Raw genomic sequence first — 21,456 nt, 5'->3', positions numbered from 1 at the left:
ATGTTCTCAGTTTTGTTATTTTGGTGTAATTTCATTTGAGGGGCATATTTTAGACACTGGCAAATATCCCAAGTTGAAAAGCAGAAGTGAATTCTACTTTTCATTTCATTTTAATTCTCTTTTCTTGGTGGGAATTAAAAAAAAAAAGATGTAACCAGATAGTGTTAAACTTAAATTGAATCATGAGCTCATTGAGATCTATGTTTCCTTTATAGGTGCCCATTACAACCCATTCTTATTGCTTCATCCAGTGCCATGCTTATCCATGTCCTTCCAGTGTTCTAGAGTACTTTCTCTAGATCTTTTAACATTTCATAGATTCTAGTACAAGATTTGGTCTAACAGTTATCCCTTGCTCTCCCTTTGTGACTGACCCACTTCCTTTTCCAATCACATATTTCCTAGATAATCTCTTTGTCACTACTTCTTTCACATAGTTCATCATTGGTAATGCATTTTTACTATTACCTTTCAGCCCCACACATTTGTTTTGACTATGGAATTATTTCAGAAAGTTTTCAGTTAAAAGTGATGGTAAAAGTTTTGATACTTAAAGGAGATTTTCTAATTATCTGGAAAAATCATTCATGTGAAGACCTTCATTTCCCAATGATGCCAGTTAAATGAGGTACTGACATAGTTCCCTCGGCATCTGTGGAAGGGAAAAGAGAGTCACAGACTTTCCAGAGACTGCTGGAAGATTTTCTGCGCATATTGCTCTTTTTCCCCCTCTCTGCCTAGTTTCTAATAATACATTTATTTGAATTGTAGCTTATTCTCTCCATCTGGCTAAGCTTCCTGAAATAGCTTTTCTTCTTCTCTCTTAATTTGCTGTTTAGAATTAATGAAAAACACTTAATGTATGCCAAGCCCTGGGGGGCACAGAAAGAAAATCAAGACAGTTTCTACTCTCGACGAGCTCACGTTCTATATCTAGGAGGGATTTGGAATTTGGAACTTTCCCCCCAAAGTCACTGAGCTATGCATACTCTTTGACCTTGTTATAATCCTTAGGGGATGATGATGTAATATGGTTGGAGAAAAGAAGGTTTCAAACCACTGCTGTAGGCAGTGTGATGCAGTACTGATGGAGGGTAGCGTGTGAGCTCCTTGAGGGCAGGGACTGTCTCTTTTGCTTCTTTTGGTACCCTCAGCATTTAACACAGTGCCTGGTACATAATAAGCACTTAAAAAATGTTTGTTGAGTAATAAAGTGTTTATTGACTGACTGGGAAGAAGAAAAGGATTGAGGTAAAGTAGTAAGGGCCCATTTGAGAGTAGATGACATACATTTTTAGTGAACCCAGTCAGTGTGGCTGTGAACCTTCCAGTAGAACTCATTTCTTCATTGACTCAGGGACAGGACCTTGCACCCACAAAGGCTGTGCTGGCAGATCACAAGCTGTAGCAGGTTCTAAAAACCTGGAAAAGTTTAGCAAAGACCTCATGACAGGCTGTGTGTTTGTTATCTGAGAAGCCACTTAAGTCATTTTCTCATTTTTATAAAAAGTTTGATGGTCATTTTTTCTTTTCCTTTTTCGAGGGATCGTTATTGCCTTCTCCCAAATAAAACAAGAAAAAAAAATCCTTGGAATAAATAGTGTAGCCAAGCAAAGCAAATCTATACAGCAGCCTGTTCACAAATGCATGATTCTTGTTGCACCACGGCTCTTTATGTACTGGAATTTGTTTAGTTATTCCTCAATTAATGATCATTCCCTTAATTTACAGTTCTTTGCTACAACAAAACGTGTTGTTACAAATATTTTTCTACATATATATACTTTTCTTTTTCTTTGATCTCTTTGAGGTATAAGCTTAGTGGCAGTATTGCTAGGTTGGTGGAATGCACAGTTTAATAACTTTTGGGCATAATTCTGTTAAAGGAAGTTGAGGAAGAATCCATCCTAACTTCAGGTATTGAGATTACTGACCCCAAACCAGCAAAGAGAGAGAGAGAGAGAGAGAGAGAGTGTGTGTGTGTGATCAATATTTTTTAAAAATAAGTTCAAGGATCTCAAACTAAGAACTCTAACTTAACAGGGAAGAATACATTTGTCAAACACAGGGCAAGGATACATGATGTAAGATTTGTCTCAATAAAAGTTTCAGGCAACAAATGGCCTCTTCGTGCTTAACTCTGTTCCTCTGCACTTAGGTTCCTCTCTAGTCAGGATTTCACATTAGGCAGCACAAGTTTAGGGTCTTGTAAGAGTGCAGTAGTCAAGGCAGAGTCTCTGTGATTTGAGGCCTATCTATTTTACATCTTACAATCTTGTTTTTCCCTGTTCCCACCTAGTTAAATTCTTACTATGCCCACTGCCCTTAGGGGGATTATTAGTGAGAATCAAAGCAGTCCTGGCCAAAGCCCACCATCACAAGTGGTAGTCTAGAAATGCTTGATTAATTCACAGCTTCCTGAACAATGCAGTTGTGTGCCTATGCTCCCATAACCCCTCTAACAATAACCATTTTACTTCTTTAAAAAATTGTTTTATAATTATTTTAATTGTTTTGACAATCTGATGAGTGAGGTAGTTTTGTTTTAATTATTAGTGATTTAGAACATTTTTATATGGCTATTGATGCTTTGGATTTCATCCTTTCAGAAATGCCTGTACATATCCCTTGACCATTTATTCATGTGGGATGTTCTTATATATTTGAATCAGTTCCCAATGTATGTTGGTATTATATCTTAATCAAAGTAACTTACTGTGTAGGTTTTTCCCAGTCACTTCTCTTAGCACAAAGAAGAGGGTGGTGAAAGAGAAGGACTGTGATGAACACCAGAGGCTTATAATTGAAGCATTTTGCTTTCATCTCACTGCTCCTCTTTTTCCCCTTGTCTAGACGCTGTAACTAGTTCTTGTCTTTTTGTTTTTTAATCCTTTTAATCTTCCCTTCAGGATCTACCCTCCAAAGCTGATGTTCATTTTGCTTGTGACTATTATGTCCTTAGTTTTATCCTCCCTCTTAAACTCACCTCTATCTTTCCCTGTTAACTGTATTTCTCCACCAAAGTGTGTGTGTGTGTATCTGTCTATCTGCATGAGTGCAAGTAAGGTTCACCTAATGACTTTGTTACATGTTTGCATACTAGTTCCATCACCTTTCTACTCTAGTGTCTTCCTTCCATTCTCCCTTTTCTTTTCTATCTTAAAAGCAGCAGAACAGAACTACTCCACCTCCAGGTAGATTTGTCTTATTTAACTCAATGTCCTTTGAAGACATTAAAGTTCTGAAAGAACACTTGCTTTTCCTCCCCTAATTAGAATGTTAGTTCTTCATCAGTAGGTCATTAAACAAGCATTTATTAAGCATTTACTGTGTTCCAGGCACTGTGCTAAATTCTAGGGATATGAAGAAAGGCAAAAACATGGTCCCACCTTCAAGGAATTCACATTCTGATGAGAGAGACAACATGCAAATAGCTGTACTTACAAGACATATGCAATGTAGATGAAAGGTAATTTCAGAGTGAAGACTTTAATGATAAAAGTAACATTTGCATTAGCATTTTAAGGTTTGTAAAGTAATTTACAAATATTGTCTCACTTTGTCCTCACAGTTATCCTCAGAGGTAGATACTATTATTTTCCTCATTTTACAGATGAAATGTAAGAAACTGAGGCAGAGGTCAAATGACTTGTCCAGGGTCACACAACTCCAAAGTGCCTGAGACTAGATTTGAATTCATATCTTCATGACTCCAGGCCCAGTGCTCAATCTACTGTGCCCCTTTATTACCTCTAGCAGTGGGATAAGATGAGTAAAGGCTTCTTGCATAAGCTGAATTTTGAGGAATGGCAAAGAAAGTATGAATTAGAGGCATGAAAAATAGCTGTTAAGAAGACACAGAGGCCCATTTTTACAGTGCTCTGCAGTCAGCTTTCTTGATTCCTCTCCTTTGGGAGGGAAGGTGAGGGTACCTGGAAGCAGATCGGAAAGATTTCTGCAGACCTTTTGGGCTCAGAGCCTCTCTTGTACTTGGAATGGAAGACAGCTAAAATTTCTATACCTTCTTATGCATTTGTGGATCAGGAGGGGGAACAAGCAGAAGATTTCTGAGAAACTAAAATCACAGAGAATGTTACTAGAAAGACCTCAAGAGATTGTGCTAAAATGGAGGAAAGACAATGAGAATGAAAGAGTTATGGGGAAATCCCCTAGTTAAGAGATTGCATGAAGTCACTCCCCAAGAGAAGGATTTACAGAAAAGAGTAGAACAAAAATTCCAAGTTAAACCCTTAAAAGTGTCTTCCATCTGCAAAAAAAATTTATGATCTTAACTGTCTAACTCAGTCTACACAGAAGAGAAATTATAAGTATCCCAAATATGAGAAGTTTTGTTAGAACTCTGCATTGATTCAACTCAAGGAAATCAAGTCAGAGAAGAAATCTTTCAAATATTCTAAGTTTGGGAAAACCTTTATAAAGCTTTCAGACTTGGGTACCCCACTACTACCATACTTCTGAAGCATTATACATATCCAAACTGTGGGGAAGATCCTCACTGAAAGCGATACTTAAGAGACTCCACACCAGGAACCAAAGACCATAGGTGTAACAGAAAGAGCACTATCCTTGGGGTCAAGGTGGTTTTGGCCATAACTAGTTATGTGACATTAGGCAAGTAAATATCTCTGGGACTTATATTCCTCATCTGTAAAATGGGAGGTTGGACTAGGTGATCTCTAGAATCTTTCCAACCTCTAAATCCTGTGACTTGAGTGTGGGAAAAGCTTCACTCAGAGCAGAAATGTCATTACCAACTATGAAATTAATAATCAACCAGTGTAATAAATGTAAGAGATTTGCCAGGACATGTTATTGAATATGGTAAAATTGTATGTATTTTGATCATGGGCTGCTTTATTGACTTCATTATTCAGCAAAATGCCCACTGTCTCAAGTTCTCAGAACATCAAAATAACACATATGGCAGGTCCTGGAAGACTAAAGACCTGTTCCAGGTTCAAAGCCTATTGCCTCATTAGCAGTATTTACTGAATTGTGCTATTTTTTTTTTCTCAGCAGTGAGGTAAAGCCATAGCATTGGGAAAGAAAAAGATTCAATCTCATTCTACCAACTTGTTCCCTCTCTTACCCTGCCTTTTAGAGGCATCCTTTGATTTTTCTTTGCTCATACCTCCTTCCTTTTCTATGCTCTCTGTTGTCCTGTACAACTTTTATGTGGGGCTATAGGGAGGGTTTCAGGGTACATTACGGGCTTCTTTCCTTCCTGGTTGTTTATGCTTGAGAAGGACAAGAAGTGAGAGGTCACTGAAATGTTCCTGGAAGTTCACTATTATAGTGCTATGGTAATAGTAGAATGGAGGAAGATATCTCGTAGTGGCAGTCTTTAAAGGCCATGACGAGGGGAACCTTTGATGTTCATTGTTAGGCCATTACCTTCCCACCAATCTGTACCACCTGCAGTTGCCATTCTGTCAGTATTTTAGTACCAACATCTGTGCCCTTTGTGTTTTTCAACTTCTTACTTATTGTCACCCAATATTGCTGTTTCTCTCCCAACTTCTCTTGTTTCTATATATTGAAATAACTCAGTATGAATAAGAGAGGAAAATACACAGCATTGAATTTAGAGGAAAAAATGAAGTCTTGAGTAGAATTGATTCTGGGGTGCTCTCTTAAAAGTATAATGGATGAATTTGGAATCAGCAAATCAACATTTTATGACATTGAAAAATAAGAAATTTATTTTAGACTTTGTGTTAAAGCAAGATATGCTATTAGTTGTAGCAGAGAAAAGAAAAAAAAACAGGTGCCAAATGTGGTGATGTTGGTGATGCAGTATACATGTGATACCAACAAAAGCATTCAGCTGGTGTTTCTGTTAGAGTGTGGAACTTCAGGCTGCTGCTGAGAGATATGCACAGTGTTTTGGTCAAATAGACTTCAAAGCCAGCACTGGTTGGCTTTTTAGATTTTGAAATAGGCATGCAACAGGGAACCAAAAAGTGTGTGGGGAACAAATTCTGAGTTCAGTTTCAGAAAATGTTGAACCATTTAGACAAAAACTATCCATGATCATCAAAAAGAGAAACTATGTCTGGCTCAGGTGTACAATGGAGATGAGACAGATCTCTTTTGGAAGTCAGTACCAGAAAATGTTCAGGCAAAGAAAAAAGATTTATGTATGCCAGGGCAGGAAATGAAGAACAGTTGTCAGCTCTTTTATGTGCAAATGCAGATAGGACCCACAATTTGGAAGTCAGTTATTATTAGAAAATCAAAGCAGCCTAGGTCTATTGAGGATGATGTAAATGCTTTATCAGTGATATACAGATCTAGTAAAGATGTCTAGTTCACCAGAGAATCATTTTTGGAATGGTTCTTTCAAAACTTCATTCCTGGGGTTAGAGATTTTCAGCTTAATGTCCTGGGGTTGGATGAAAAGGATGTAAAAGCAATGTTATTGCTAGACAATTCTCCAGCCCATCCTTCAGCTGAGTCTGTAATTAGTAATGATGGGAGAATCAAATGTATCTTTTCTACTCCAAATACTACATCACTGATTCAGTCAATGAATCAGGGTGTGATCTTGAGCTGCAAACAACTTTGTAGATGGAAGCAGCTAGAAGAGAGTCTGGTAATCTTTGAAGAGAGTGATGAACAGGAAACAAGAGGAGAAAAAACAGTTGCAAAAATCAAAGCTTATAACATAAAAAGTGTAATTTCTAATGGGCAAAGAGGTGGGATGAAGTAAAGCAAATCACAATAGCAAATGCATGAGAAAATCTACTTTACAAAAAAGAACCAGAATATGATTTTCAAGGCTTAGAAGACAGTGATTACAGAGAAATTCTTGAGCAATGTGGTGACCTAGAGTCCAATTTAGATAATGTGAGGGTGTCGTTAACTGGAGATAATGAAGCATGTTGCCATCCCCAAAATGGGAAGATATTACTATAGAAGTTATCCAGGAAGAAGGGGTTGTCGAAGAAGAGGTAGGACAACATTCAGCAAAGTTTAAATTATCCAGTAGTTGAGAGAATTTAGATTGTCTTCTTGACTTTGTTGATGCCCACTCCAGAGTTTCAAAGATTCTATTCTATACCAAAAAAGATGCAACAGGAACTAATCTAAAAACAATCCCAGAGAAGAGCCCTTTCTAAAATTGTAACTTTTTAAAACCAAGGGTTCATAATATTCAAGATTCCTTTAATTTGCCTTCAACTTCGGGGTTCAGTAATTAAGTCTTCTATGTCAAAAGGCTTTTGTTTGATATCTGTTTCATACAACAGGCTTGGTTTGAATTGTAACTTTTTCATTAACTTACCTCACATTACTTAGGAGTGCCCATTTATATCTTTAGTTTATATTGTGTATAGTACTTGAAAGTAGTAAATGTGCATTTCTTTAAAAACATTCTCCAATTTGAACATTTACTGCTTCAGAGAGCGGAGGTTTTGTAGTGCTAGAATAAAATGCGTTGAGGAGCATAATGAAAATCTTTAATCCAAATTTTGGAATTTCCTATCAGAATAATATACAAAGAGCAGGAGATAGAATTATTAGCAAGCAAATGTGATATAAAAATTTACTAGTGAACATTTTTTCTTTTGAGACTTTTTAAAATATATGTTACATGTATATCACTGTGATGGGCAGTGGGAGAGATACAAAGTTTATATAAGACAATGTTCCTGCCCTCCTGGAGCAGTCAGGTAGGGGAATAAGATATATAAATATCTAATATAAAATTATAAATATACAAAGACAAGCAAACAAATGAGATTCAAAAGGGGGAAGGTCACTATTGGGAGGAAAGGCTTCATGGAAAAAATGTCATTTTAAGTGAGACATTGAAGAATAGGTAGTAATTCAACAGGCGGAAGGAATGTCTAGATTGCAGAGGCAGTTCCCTCAGGAATTGGGAATAGCATGAGAAAATAAAGGCATAGAGGTGAGAATTCATGGGCCAGGGGTGGAGAACCTGCAGCCTCAAGGCCACATGTGGCCTTCTAGGTCCTTGGGTGCAACCTTTTGACTGAGTCCAAATTTTACAAAACAAATCCTTTTATTAAGGGGATTTGTTCTGTGAAGTTTGGATTCAGTAAAAGGACTACACTCAAGGACCCACAGGGCCACATGTGGCCTTGAGGCCACAGGTTTACCACCCCTGGCATAGGCCTTGTGTGAGGATGGCAAGTAGTCCTATGAGCCAAATACACATAGAGAGAGAGCTTCTGGATGGGAAAAATGTGAGCTAAAGCTGGAAAGATAAGATGATGCCAATTTGTGGAGAGTCCTGAATCTGAATACCAGGCTTTGGTCCTCTCAATAGACAGTGGAGTAACAATGGAGAGTTTTGAGTAGAGGGGTGACATGACTAGATCTTTGTATAATGAAGATGTATCTAGTGTCAGTGTCAAGTCAATAAACATTAAACACTTATTGTATGCCAGACATTGTGTTAAATTCTAGAGATACAAAGAAAGGCAAAAAACAATCCATGCTCTCAGGGAGCTTGCAGTCTAATGGGGAAGACAACAGGCAAACAACTATGTTAAAAAAAATATAGAAGATAAATTGGAGGTAATCTTAGAAGCCATGAGCATCAAAGGAGATTAGTTGAGGCTTGTACAGAGATAGGATTTTAGCCAGGCTGCACATACCATGTGTAACTTACTGTTGCTGCTTCTGGTTGGGGAGTAAGAAAAAGAAATTCCCTTCCCCTATTATTTGCTTCAGGGTGCAAGGGAAATGTGAAAAAGCAAGTCCTCAAGATCTGACAGTCCCAGAGTATATCCAGCTTGCCCTTTTAAGGAGGGCAGCTACTCCTTAAACAAACCCCTCATAATTCTAGTGCCTTCCCTCTGTTAATTATTTCCTATTATTTGTAGAGCTTGTTTGTATGTATTTGTTTGCGTGTTGTTTCCCACATTGGACTCCTTGAGGATAGAGATTGTCTTTTTGTATCCCTAGTGCTTAGCACTATGCCTGGTATGTAGGTGATTAATAAATATTGATTGAAATTAAAAAAAAAAAGGCACTGAGGAAGGAGATGAAGTGTTATATATGAGGAACAGCAGGGAAACGAGTATAACCAGATTATACAGTGTGGGAATGGAGTAAAGTGTAAGAAGATTTTTCTGGGAAAGGTAGGAAAGGGCCTGATTGTGAAGAGGTTTTAAAGACCAATGAAGGATTTTATATTTGATCCTTGAGGTAATAGGGAGCCAGTGGTGTGTATAGAGTAGGGGGTGGTGACGCGGTCACATCTATGCTTTCAGAAAATCATTTTGGAAGCTGTGTGGACAAATAGGGAGAGAAGTAGGGAGACCTGATTAGGAGATTCACAATAGTCTAGGCAAGATATGTACAAAAATGTTTACAGCGGCTCTCTTTTTGTGGTGGCAAAGAATTAGAAATTGAGAGGATATCCTTCATTTGGAGATTAGCTGAACAAGTTGTAGTATATGATTGTGATGGAATACAATTGTTATGTAAGAAATGACAAGGAATGGTTTCAGAAAACGTTGGAAATCTTACATGAACTAATGAAAAGCAAAGTGAGCAGAAGCAGAACATTGTACACAATAATAGCAATATTTTTAATGATGATTAACCGTGAAAGACTTAGCTCTTCTGATTTATACAATGATCCATGACAATTCCAAAGGCCTTATGGTGAAAAATGCTATCCACCTCCAGAGACTGAATTGATGAACCTCTCTCTAAGTATGTATTGAAACATATTTTTTTTACTTTATTTTTCTTTTTTTGCAATATTACTAATATCAAAATATGTTTTGCATGACTTCACATGTATAGCAGATATCAAATTGCTTACCTTCTCAAGAAGGGTGGTAGGGCAGGAGGGAGGGAGAAAATTTGGAACTGAAAAAATTTTTAAATCTTAAAAAATTAAAAAACAACAATTCTTCCTCCCACTCCCCACACCACCAAAAAAAATTAGTCTGAGAAAGAAATGATGAGGTTCTCTGGTGGTTATATAAGTTGTAAAAGAGGACATATAGAAGAGATATTGTAAAGGTATAAATGACAAGATTTAACAACAGATTGGGCATGTTGGGTGAATTAGAGTGAGGACTCAAGGATGACCCTGAGGATGTGAACCTGTGTGACTAGGAGGAATCTGGTGCTACCTTCAGCAGTCACAGAAGGGGGAAGAGTTTGAGGGGAAAGAAGAGTTTTATTTTGGATTCATTGAGCTCAAGATGTGTAGAGGATACCTAATTAGAGATGTCCAAAAGTCAGTTAGTGATATGACTTTAACTCAGGAGAGATGCTGCAGCTGGATATATAGATCTTGTATCATTTTCATAGAAGCAGTAGTTGAACTTATGAGCTAAGGGGATCACCAACTGAAACAGTAGAGACAGAAAAGAGAAGAGGGCCCAGGACAGAACCTTAGAGAGTACCCACAGTGAGCATGAAAATCCAGCAAAATGACTCAAAAGGAGTAATCAGACAGGTAGGAGGAGAACCAGGAGAGAACAGTATCACAAAAATCTAGAGAGTATATGCAGAAGAAGGTGATCTACAGCATCAAGTGTTTCAGAGAGGTCAGTGAGGATTAGGATTGAGAAAAGGCCATTGGATTTGGCAATTACAAGATTATTGGTAACTTTGGAGCAGTTTAAGTTGAATGAGGAGACTGAGATGCAGAGGATTTAGAAGAGAGTGAGAGGAAAGGAAGGGGAGGCACCGAGTGTAGAAGGCTTTTCCAAGGAGGAGAAGTGCTAGTGGGGTTGCCTGGGTCAAGTAAAGGTTTTGTTTTGTTTTAAAAGATAGAAGAGATATGGGCTTATTTGTAGACAGCAGGAAAGATGCCAGTAGGGAGAGGTTGAATCTAGAGAGTGGAGATGATAATGGGAGTAATGTTCTGGAGAAGATGGGAAAGGGTAGGATCAAGGATGCATATTGAAAGCTTTGCTGGGGCAAGGAGAATCATCTCTTTGTGTGAAATGGGTAAAGCAGAAGATAGCAGGGCAAGATGTCTACATAATGTGAAATGAAGAAGAAGGGAAAAGAGGGAGCTGTCAGCGAAAGACTTCATTTTTTTTTCAATGAAATATGAAACAAGATCCTCAGCTGAGAGAGGGGAGGGTACCACAGGAGACTTGAGAAGGGATAAAAAAGGTTTGGAATAGCTACTGTGGTAACTTTGAGGTCTAAAAAGATTCCATTTTACAGTGAGGCCCTAATTAGATTGTATAACAAATTTGTAATAGACTCAATCAATATGATTTTCTTATTTTCTCCAGCTTCTTTCTGCAGCATGTGAATAAGAACAAAGAGGTAGATGGTGTGAATAGCCCTAAGTTGGGGATTGCTAAAGTATAATCATTAATAGGACAAGGGGGCAAGTAATTCTAATGTAGAAGATAATGTAGAGTTGAACTGATTTGTTAAGCGGTTGAGGTGGGAAAAGGAGATGAGTGTAACTAGTATAGCATTGATGGCCTCAGGAAGAACTGATGGGTATAGGGACTGGTAGTCTTAGTGATGATGAAGAACAGGGCTAGGGCTTATAAAGCATAAGGAAAGATGGGATGATAAAAGCTTATGATCAGATAAAGTAATTGCAGAGTTCAAAAATATGGAAGGTTCCACTTAGGGTGATAGCAAGATCTCCCTATGTATGACCCTCTCTGTGTGAGGTTGTGGTGAAGTGGAGTAGTAGTTCATGGGAATTCAGTAGATTTGAGGAACTGGGAAATTAGAACAGTTGAGGGAGCATCATTGTGTATGTTGCAGTATGAGAGTTTTTCAAAAAAATTTACCTTTCTCAGTTTCTCTTGATTTTTCTGTTTGCACTTCAAAATTTCTATTCAGATCTAGTCATTTCATCAAAAATTCTTGCATGTCCTTTATTCCATTAAGTGTTAATTTTTCCTCCTGTAGAACTATATTCAGTTTTGCACGGTAAGTTTATTCTGAGTTATGTCTACATCTTTTGCCTTTTTAAATATTGTACTCCAAGGTCTTATTTTTTTTATAGTAGAAACTGTCAGGTCTTGTAGTAGAAACTTGTCAATGATCCTCATTGTGGGTTCTCTAGTAGTTGAACTCATTCTTTCCAATTGTTTGCAGTATTTTCCCCCTCTGCAACCTCTAGACATTAGCTAAGACATTCCTGGAGCTTTATCTGTGGGAGTTTCTTTCAGGAGATGTTCTGTGAATTCTTTCTATTTCACTTTGCCCTCTGATAATATATGTGGTCAGTTTTAATTATGATTCTTGAAGTATTGTGCCCATGTATTTTTTTAATCATAGTTTCCAAAGAATTCACTGATTCTTAAATTATCTCTTCTTGATCTGTTTTCAAGTTCTTTGTTTTTCATAAATGTTTAAGATTTTCTTCCAATTTAAAAATTTTTTTTGGTTCTAATTTTCCTTATTGTGTCATGGAGTCATTGATTCCTGTTCGGTATGCTCTAATTTTCAGAAAGTCCATTACTTGAGTAAGGTTTGCCGCTTTCTGTTCTAAGGTACTTAATCACTTTCCAATTTTTTTCCTTGAAAGCTTTCATTTCATTTTTTAAAAAATTTTCTCATTTCATTTCTTAAAATTATTTATAGTCTATGTGGAAATGCCATTTTTCCTTAAGAGCTTTGCTTGCAGTTGGTATGAAGCTACTCTTCTTCTGGGCTAAATTTTGGATATCTCTGGATCTGTAATAATTCTACACAGTGGTCAGTGTCTTCTTCTGTTTACTCATATCCAACTTTACTTCCCAATTATAGTTTTGTGCCCTGGGCAGACTCTGCCCCCAACTCCTTTTTGGGTGGTGGGGTCAGCCCTGTTTGATCTCACCCATGGTCACCTAAGTCCCAGTTCTGAACTCCATTTCCTGGGACATATCTGTGCTGAGAGGTTTTGGGTCTCTTTGGATCTGCTGCTTTCATTTTCTTCCAAGGTCCACACAGTAGGTTTCTGACCACAGGAAAACTTTTTCATGGGCACCCTCTTCTTGCTGCTTCCAAATGGGTACAGACACTTGTAGGCCAAAGAGGAAGCCCTTCTTTGCTTACCTTAAGGGGCTTCTCTGCCTTGTTTATCTGTTCTGACACTGATTTTTCTGGCAGATCTCTTTTCCTATTGCCTGTGAGTTTCTAGATAAGTAGATGAAGTCATTGTAGTTTTTTTTTCTTGTAATTCTTGATTGTTATTTAGAATGGTACTGTTTTAAAGTTTTTGCTAAATTAGGTATGTGGGAGTTAGACTACCTGCCGTTGTTCAAGCAGCTATCTTCTAGCTTAGCTAAATTTAGAGAAATTAGTAACTCAATGTTTGCAATAAGGTGATGAAACTTGTTTTTTGTTTTTGGCTGTAGCAACTCATGATATATTCTACTAAGTCTTAGAAAGGGTTGCAGTCCATCAACGGAATAAGTATACACAACAGCAAATGATAGATCTGTTGAAGTACTGAAATGTATCTTTATAAATAAATAATATATTACAAAAATTAATTGAGAATAAATTTTGGATTATGTTTTAATTTATCCTCACTAGAATCTTCAATCAGTATAGATATAAGAAAATTGCTTATGTATATTGACTGTTTGCTTAAACTAATGTTTTGGATTTTATTTTAAGGATCATTAAATAATCAAACATCTAGCTTATTAGTATGTACACTTCACTTATAATTTTACACCTATTTATTAAAGTAACTCTTGTTTTGTTTTTTGGGGGATTTTTTTGGTGAGGCAATCAGGGTTAAGTGACTTGCCCAGGGTCACACACAGCTAGTAAGTGTCATGTGTCTGAGACTGGATTTGAACTCAGGTTCTCCTGACTCCAAGGCCAGAGCTCTATCCACTGCACCACCTAATTGCCCCTTAAAATAACTCTTAAGAATTTTGTCTTATTCAATCACTTTTCCTACCCAGAGTTTGAACTTGTAATGAAAACTTATTGTGGTCTAATTTTGTTTTAAAGCATTATTATTCCTCTAAATTAGAGCCGTAAAATTATTGCTATAAAAAAAGGTAATATTGACAGAGGAAAATGTTATTTTAATTATTTTTTTAATAAATGTTTTAAATCTTTTGTTTCTACATTGCCTAAGATTTCCCTCCCTCTTCCCTTCCCAGAGAACCAAAAAAAAAATTAGTATAAAACAAAAGAGAGAAAAATCAGTACAATCTATCAATATATTGAAAAAAATCTGACAATATATACAGTCCACACTCAAGGATTCCCACCTCTTTAGTCCTTTGCAAAGAAATAGGGGGCATCTGTTCTCTTATCTCTTCTTTGAGATCAACTTGTTTTTAGTAATTTAACAACATTCATTTTCAGTTGTTTTGTAGTGGTTATTCTTTTATCTTTCATTTATCTCATTGTGCATATAATTTTCTTGACTGGCAAACTGCACTTTTTTTTTAAAGTGTATTAGAGTTTTGCTGAATTTTGCTGAATTTCCCCCGTCCCTTTTTTTTAAACTTCTTTGTTATAAGGAGTAGGAATATGGGGAAATCTAGGTTACCTAAAAGCAAAAAATTTCAACAAAAATCTATTTTTTAAAAGCATATGATGAATTTAACAAAATGCTACCAAGATAACTAAGTAAATGTAAAAACAGAAAGAAATCTATTGCTGTGTCTTAAGTAATGGTGCTTGGGAAATTATGGAGAGGTTATTTTCCTTAAATAATTCTATTTTTATTAAATTATGAAGGTTGGTTTGTTTTTTTTTTCCAGTGGGGATCAGCAGTATACTTATGTTATAAGAAGTCTGTGGCAAAGACTAATACTATATCCTACAAAGCTGGTAAGTGTCTTGCAAGTTTTAAAAAAGCATTTCATCTTATAGAATTCATTGGATAGTTAGTAGAATATTAATTTAAAACAGGAATGTTGTTCCTGATTCGAATTTAAATAGGTATGAACTCCCACCTGGTAGATGTTCAATTTCTTTGTAATTTTTATTTGTCTACATTGTAGCTTATTCAGTAGACTTTTCCCCACATTAAAATTTTTTTAAAAGTCCTATCAGTATCAATTGTAAATCTATATTATATATCTATAATCATAATGGTTGATAAACATGTGGCATAAAAACTTTGTCTTAAATATGTGCTTTTACATTTGTAAGAGAATATTTTAATTCCCTAAAGGTTTAGAAGTATTATCATCCTAATGAATATCATATTTTCCCAAAATTCAGATGTAGTTAGTACTTTAGTGGCTCCATGATTATGTCAGGGTGTGTTATGTTCCCTCTACCAATGCATATTACATCTTGTCACCCTGTGAGATTCTTTTCTGTGTCTTTTCTGTAAGTCTTCAACATACTGCAATACTTCCTTTTATTCTTTTTTAATATCTTGTTTTTCATTCTCATATCACTAACCCACATTATTTTCAAGTCATATGTAGTCTCAATAAGTTTCCATTCTTTAAGAATCTTTCTCTCTTTCAAATACCTAGAAATTTATCCCTTAAAGCCTTTAAAATTACTGCTGTTACACTGATTTCTTCTGTGTACATTCGGTCAGGCCTTACATTTTCTGACTTCTACTTCTTAACTGCCCTCATCACTTCCTTAGTTGTACCAGGTCCTTAAAGTGGTCCAAACGTGGTACTTCTACTATTGTCACTGATGAGAATAAAATGGTATGCCAGAGGTAGATTTGTTTTACTTTGGTCTTTTGTCCTTTCAGATCCATCAACAAATGTTCTTTGTATAATCTGTCTTAGCTGGGGAGGTCTCACACAAATCTCTGCAAGCTAATTTTGTCTCTTACCTGCTTTTCAGTGCCTTGTGTGGTGATAACTCATCATGGTTTTACGTTGCCACCTTTCTATGATGTTTTACAAATAAACTTAGATACTAAACTGGTGTTTTCCTTGGGTTTTATCCTTCTTTACTTATCAAAAAGGTTAAATATTTTCTGGTTGAGGTAGTCTCCAAGCTCTTTTGGACTGCTCATTATAGTGATTTTTTGGATTGGTTAAAAACTCCTCTGGGAAATAACTGATGGTCTATGATTTTACTTTTGTCTGTTTCCCATTTTTAAAAGTAGACAGGCTGTTTAAACACATCAAGTAGCTCTACTATAACCTTACTGAGTGTCTGCTTGTCTTTAACCTTCTGATGTGATATTTCCCTTGACCTTTGTTAGCCAGTCAAAAACCTTATTGTACACTGAAAGCCTATTCTAAAGTGACTGCTACATCTGTAATCAGTCATTTCCTGTCTGAAATATAGTCACCTTCATGTTATGATGTTACCTAGTGCTTGGTTATATTTACTATCTTGCAACTCTCTTCTTTCTTTTTTAAAATATAAATTTATTTATTTTTAGTTTTCACTATTTACTTCCACAAGATTTTGAGTTCCAAATTTTCACCCCATCTCATCCCTCCCCCCACCCCAAGATGGCATGCATTCTGAATATCCCTTCCCCTACTCTGTCCTGTCTTCTATCTCTCTCCCCTTCTCTTATCCCGTTCCCCTTCTATTTTCCTGTAGGGTAGGATAGACTTCTGTACCCCATTTCCTGTATTTCTTATTTCCCAGTAGCATGTGAAAACATTTTTTAAACATATTTTTAAAACTTTAGGTTTCAAATTTTTTCCCTTCCTCCCTCCCCACCCACCCTCATTGAAAAGGCAAGCAACTCAATATAGGTTATACATGTGCAGTTATGCAAAACACTTCCATAATAGACATGTTGTGAAAAACTAACTCTATTTCCCTTAATCCTATCTTGCCCTTCCATTTATTCTATTCTTTCTTTTGACCCTGTCCCTCCTCAGAAGTATTTACTTCTGATTACCCCTTTCCCAATCTGCCCTCCTCTCTGTCATCCCCTGCTCTCTTGTCCCCTTCTCCCCCTATTTTCCTGTAGAGTAAGACAGATTTCCGTACCCAACTGAATGTGTATGTTATTCCCTCCCTAAGCCAAATCCTATGAGAATAAGATCCATTCATTCCCTGTCACCTTCCCCGTTTCCCCTCCAGTGTAAGAGACTTTTCTGTGTTTTTTTGTGAGATAATTTACCCCATTCTACCTCTCCCTTTCTTCTTCTCTGAGTATAATCCTCTCTCCTCCCTTAATTTTATTTTCCAGATATGACCCCTTAATCTTCAACTCACCCTCTGCCATCTATCTATCTATCTATCTATCTATCTATCTATCTATCTACATACAAATATTTTTTTTTCCTCCAACTATCCTAATGCTGACAAAGGTCTCATGATTTTTAAATATCATCTTTCCATGCAGGAGTGTAAACAGTTCAACTTTAATAAGTCTTCTATGATTTCTCTTTCCTGTTTACCTCTTCATGTTCCACTTGAGTCTTGTATTTGAAAGTCAAATTTTCTATTCAGCTCTGGTCTTTTTATCAAGAATGCTTGAAAGTTCTCTTTCACTGAATGACCATTTTTTCCCCTGAAGGATTATATTCAGTTTTGCTGGGTAGGTGATTCTTGGTTGTAATCCTATCTCCTTTGCCCTCTGGAATATTATATTCCATGCCCTGCAGTCCTTTAATGTAGAAGCTGCTAAATCTTGTGTTATCCTGATTGTGTTTCCACAGTACTTGAATTGTTTCCTTCTGGCAGCTTGTAATATTTTCTCCTTGACCTGAACTCTGGAATTTGGCTATAATATTCCTAGGAGTTTTCCTTTGGGGATCTCTTTCAGGAGAAGATTGGTGGATTCTTTCAATTTCTATTTTGCCCTCTGGTTCTAAAATATCCAGGCAGTTTTCCTTGACAATTTCTTGAAAGATGATGTCTAGGTCTTTTTTTGATCATGGCTTTCAGATAGTCCAATAATTTTAAATTCTCTCCTGGATCTATTTTCCAGTCAGTTGTTTTTCAATGAGTATTTCACATTGTCTTCTATTTTTCATTCTTTTGGATTTGTTTTACAGTGTCTTGATTTCTCATAAAGTCACTGTCTTCCAATTGCTCTATTCTAATTTTTAAGGAAGTATTTTCTTCAGTAATCTTTTGGACTTCCTTTTCCATTTGGCCAATTTTGCTTTTTAGGGCATTTTTCTCCTCATTGGCTTTTTGGACCTCTTCTGCCATTTGGGTTAGGCTATTTTTTTAAGGTGTTATTTTCTTCAGTATTTTTTTGGGTCTCCTTTAGCAAGCTGTTGACTTGTTTTTCATGTTTTTCTTGCATCACTCTCATTTCTCTTCCCAGTTTTTCCTCTACTTCTCTTACTAGCTTCTCAAATCCCTTGAGCTCTTCCAAAGCCTGGGACTGATTCATATTTTTCTTGGAGGCTTTGGATGTAGGAGCTTTGACTTTGTTGTCTTCTTCTGGTTGTATGTTTTCATCTTCTTTTTCACCAAAGTAAGATAATGATCCCAGCCAATTGCTTGAGTTTTAAACTCTTTGTTAAGGTAAGAGTCTGCTTCCAATGTGGAGAATGCACTGTCCCAAGCTTCAGGGGTTTGTACAGCTGTTTTCAGAGATACTTGTAGGGCCCTGTAAATTTTCAGTTCTTCCAAGGTGGTATGATAAGGGGTGAGGTGTTTACTACTTTCCTTGCCTGTGACCACAAGTACTCCTTTCTGTCCTGTAACTGTGAGGAGGGTTTCCTCTCCCTAGCCACCACAAGCTCCACCACGCCAGTGCTCCTCCTCACCCCAGGACCACCGCCCAGAACTGTGACCCAGATCCAAACACAGGCAAAGCAAGAGAATCCTGCCTCAGCACTGGCAAAGAGATCCCTGCAATCCCTCTGTAATCAGCCACTGGATTCCCCCTCAGTCTCTGGGCGAGAAGCTCAGGAGGCAGCTGCCCCCCCCCCAGAGCCACGCTCTTGGGGAATGGAGCTGAGACCCCATGTTCCTCTCTCAGCACCGCAGAAACAGACTTTTCCCTCTGACCTTCTAAGTTGTCTTGGATTCGTGGATTGAGTCTGGAAACCCCCACAGCTGCCCACAATTCAGTCCTCTGAGGCCTGCTCCAGGTTCGCTGCGCTCTGCTACCAGCCCGGTGAAATATACCTTTCCAATCAACCATCCAAGTTGTCTTGGGCTGGAAATTTGTTTCACTCTTTTTGTGGGTTCTGCTGCTTTAGAATTTGTTTAGAGCCATTTTTTATGAGTATTTGGAGGGGTTTGGGGAGAGTTCATGCAAGTCATTGCTTTCACTCCACCATCTTGGCTCCACCCCCCTCCCTTGCAACTCTCTTCTTAAAGAAAATATTCCTATGGATAGTCAATAGGTTTCTTAGTAGTCTGGCACCCTTTGCCTTCCTTCATTTCTTGCCTTTTTTTTTTTTTTTTTGGTGAGGCAGTCAGGGTTAGGTGACTTGCCCAGGGTGACACAGTTAGTAAGTGTCATGTGTCTGAGGTTGGATTTGAACTCAGGTCCTCTGGCTCCAAAGCCAGAGCTCTATCCATGGCACCACCTAGCTGCCCCTTCATTTCTTAATCCCAAATTGTTTTTTCTAAAATTTTTCCCATTTTGCCCTTTACCCAGTTTCACATTAAAGTCACAGAGAATTAAAGTATATGTTGAATTGGTTGGAAGATTTTGTTGGGTTTTTTATTGAAAATCATTACTTCTTACAATATGGTGGGATTTTTTTAGTTAGAGGCGACCTTAAAAATCATCTATCTAGTCTAATCTTCTAATTTTACAAATGAGGAAACCAAAGCCTAGAAGAGATAAGCAAATTGGCCAAGGTCACAAAACTTTATCCCAAGATTTGAACCCAGGTCTTTTGACTCCAAATCTAGTGTTCTTTCTCCTGTATCCTGCCTTAACTTTTCCCTATAATGAATGTTTGCACATAAACGAGAATATCTTCTTGTTAATCTATTTTGCTGGTGTTCAGCATCAACACTGCGAAGCAAGATGATCAAATGTTCCATGAAATGATATATAGGAAGACATCACCTCCACCAACCTTCTATTCACCTCTTCAGAGAGAACCTGTCAGCCATCCTTCATCCTTCTGCCTTTAGGCTGATAACATAAATGATTCTTCTAGTAATTGATTAATTCATAACTTTGTCCAGTGGTCAGCCTCAATTGTACCAACTGTCAAATTAATATTAGGCATTTTAAACACTGTGATTCTTAAACCTCCTGTACCTCTCTTCCTCCCACCTCCCACCTCCGGTGTAATAACAGAAAGGGGTCACATAGGACTGGAAACCATTTCGTGGTTTTGTCCATTTTGTAGATTGTCATGACCAAAAAAAAGAAATCGTTACCTCATGGTCAGCTTTCTGTTGATGAGGCTCTCCAAACTCAGGTATCTTTGTCCTTGGACACACAGTTTGTTGATAAGTTCATATTCTAAGGTTTTTCCAGCTTGCCAGGCCGCATCTTACTGTCTTGGACTTTCAGAACCCAGGCTCACCTCTATTCCCCCCGCCCCGATACAGACCCCTTTAGAGTAAGAATTTGTGAGGCCCTTTTTGGTATATAATTTGTACATATTCTATTTTCATTGTAATTGAATCTCAGCAGGTCTTAAGTGTTTTTCTTTTGAAAAACTTCTTCAAAAATATTGTGCCAAAAAATTACAAAAATGAGAACTAAAAGACACGGGGGGGAGGGGGCCTTACATGAACTGGTCAGTCAACAGGCATTTATTAAATGCCTCTTATGTGTTGGGTGCTCAGGCTTTAAATAGGAAAGTGAGACAGCCCTTGCCCTCATGGAGCTTACTTTGGTAAAATAAGGGATAAGGGAATAGAAAATTATATAGCATGAAATGAACAGCATATAGAATGACTACAGTAATGTAAATGAAAACAACTCTAAGAAAGGAGTTGAAATCTAATTAATCGTAATGGCCAATTTCAGTCCTACAGAAATTGTCATTGAAATACCTTTATCCTTCCAAGTACGGAGATTATGATTGTAAAATAGGACGTAGGCTGTCAGAACACCATCACTATGTACTGGTTGATTTTGCTTAAATGTTTATCTTTGTTTCAAGAGAGGGTGTAACAGTAGGGGGAGAACTAAGGGGATATTACTGTGGTGTAAAAACAAAAGGCAACAATAAAACTTGTATTAAAAATGTTTCAAGAAAGAAAACTTTCTAGGTCTACCTTCCTGGTTACTAGAGACAAGGCAGCACTTATTCCATCCCCAAGATAAAAATATCCTCTCTTACCAGATTTGCTGCTGCTTCTTTAAAGATTTTTTTTTTAGAGTCACCTATTTTTCTCTGTGTTCTAGAAAATTTCCTCTTGGCTTCTCTGATTCTTATACTGCTTCCATTTAGTCAGTCTTATGAGCTACTGCCAAACCTATCTTTCTCAATGGCTGATTGTTACCTTGTCATCCCCACCTTAAAACCCTAGAGCAGTTTCTGTCACTTTCATCATTAAATCTAAGCTTCTTGTCTTCAGCTTTAAGACCTTCTCACTGACCAACCCAGATTAACCTCTTTCTGAATTTTCCTGCCCTTTTCTCCATTCTATTCATACTGACCTACTTGTCATTCCCCTAGT

General features: G+C 37.2%; 1 protein-coding gene across 1 annotated transcript in view; it reads left to right on the top strand.

The window, feature by feature from the left end:
- DENND4A (DENN domain containing 4A) overlaps positions 1 to 21,456 on the top strand; it is a 165,188-nt gene that overhangs the window by 65,382 nt on the left and 78,350 nt on the right. Inside the window, 1 exon segment of the mRNA XM_020983081.2 lies at positions 14,709 to 14,778. Coding sequence (XP_020838740.1) covers positions 14,709 to 14,778 — 70 coding nt within the window.

Source organism: Phascolarctos cinereus, unplaced genomic scaffold (assembly GCF_003287225.1).
Source record: "Phascolarctos cinereus isolate Bilbo 61053 unplaced genomic scaffold, phaCin_HiC Scaffold_3;HRSCAF=262, whole genome shotgun sequence".
Taxonomy (NCBI): Eukaryota; Metazoa; Chordata; class Mammalia; order Diprotodontia; family Phascolarctidae; genus Phascolarctos; species Phascolarctos cinereus.
This window is presented reverse-complemented; position numbering and strand designations above follow the sequence as displayed.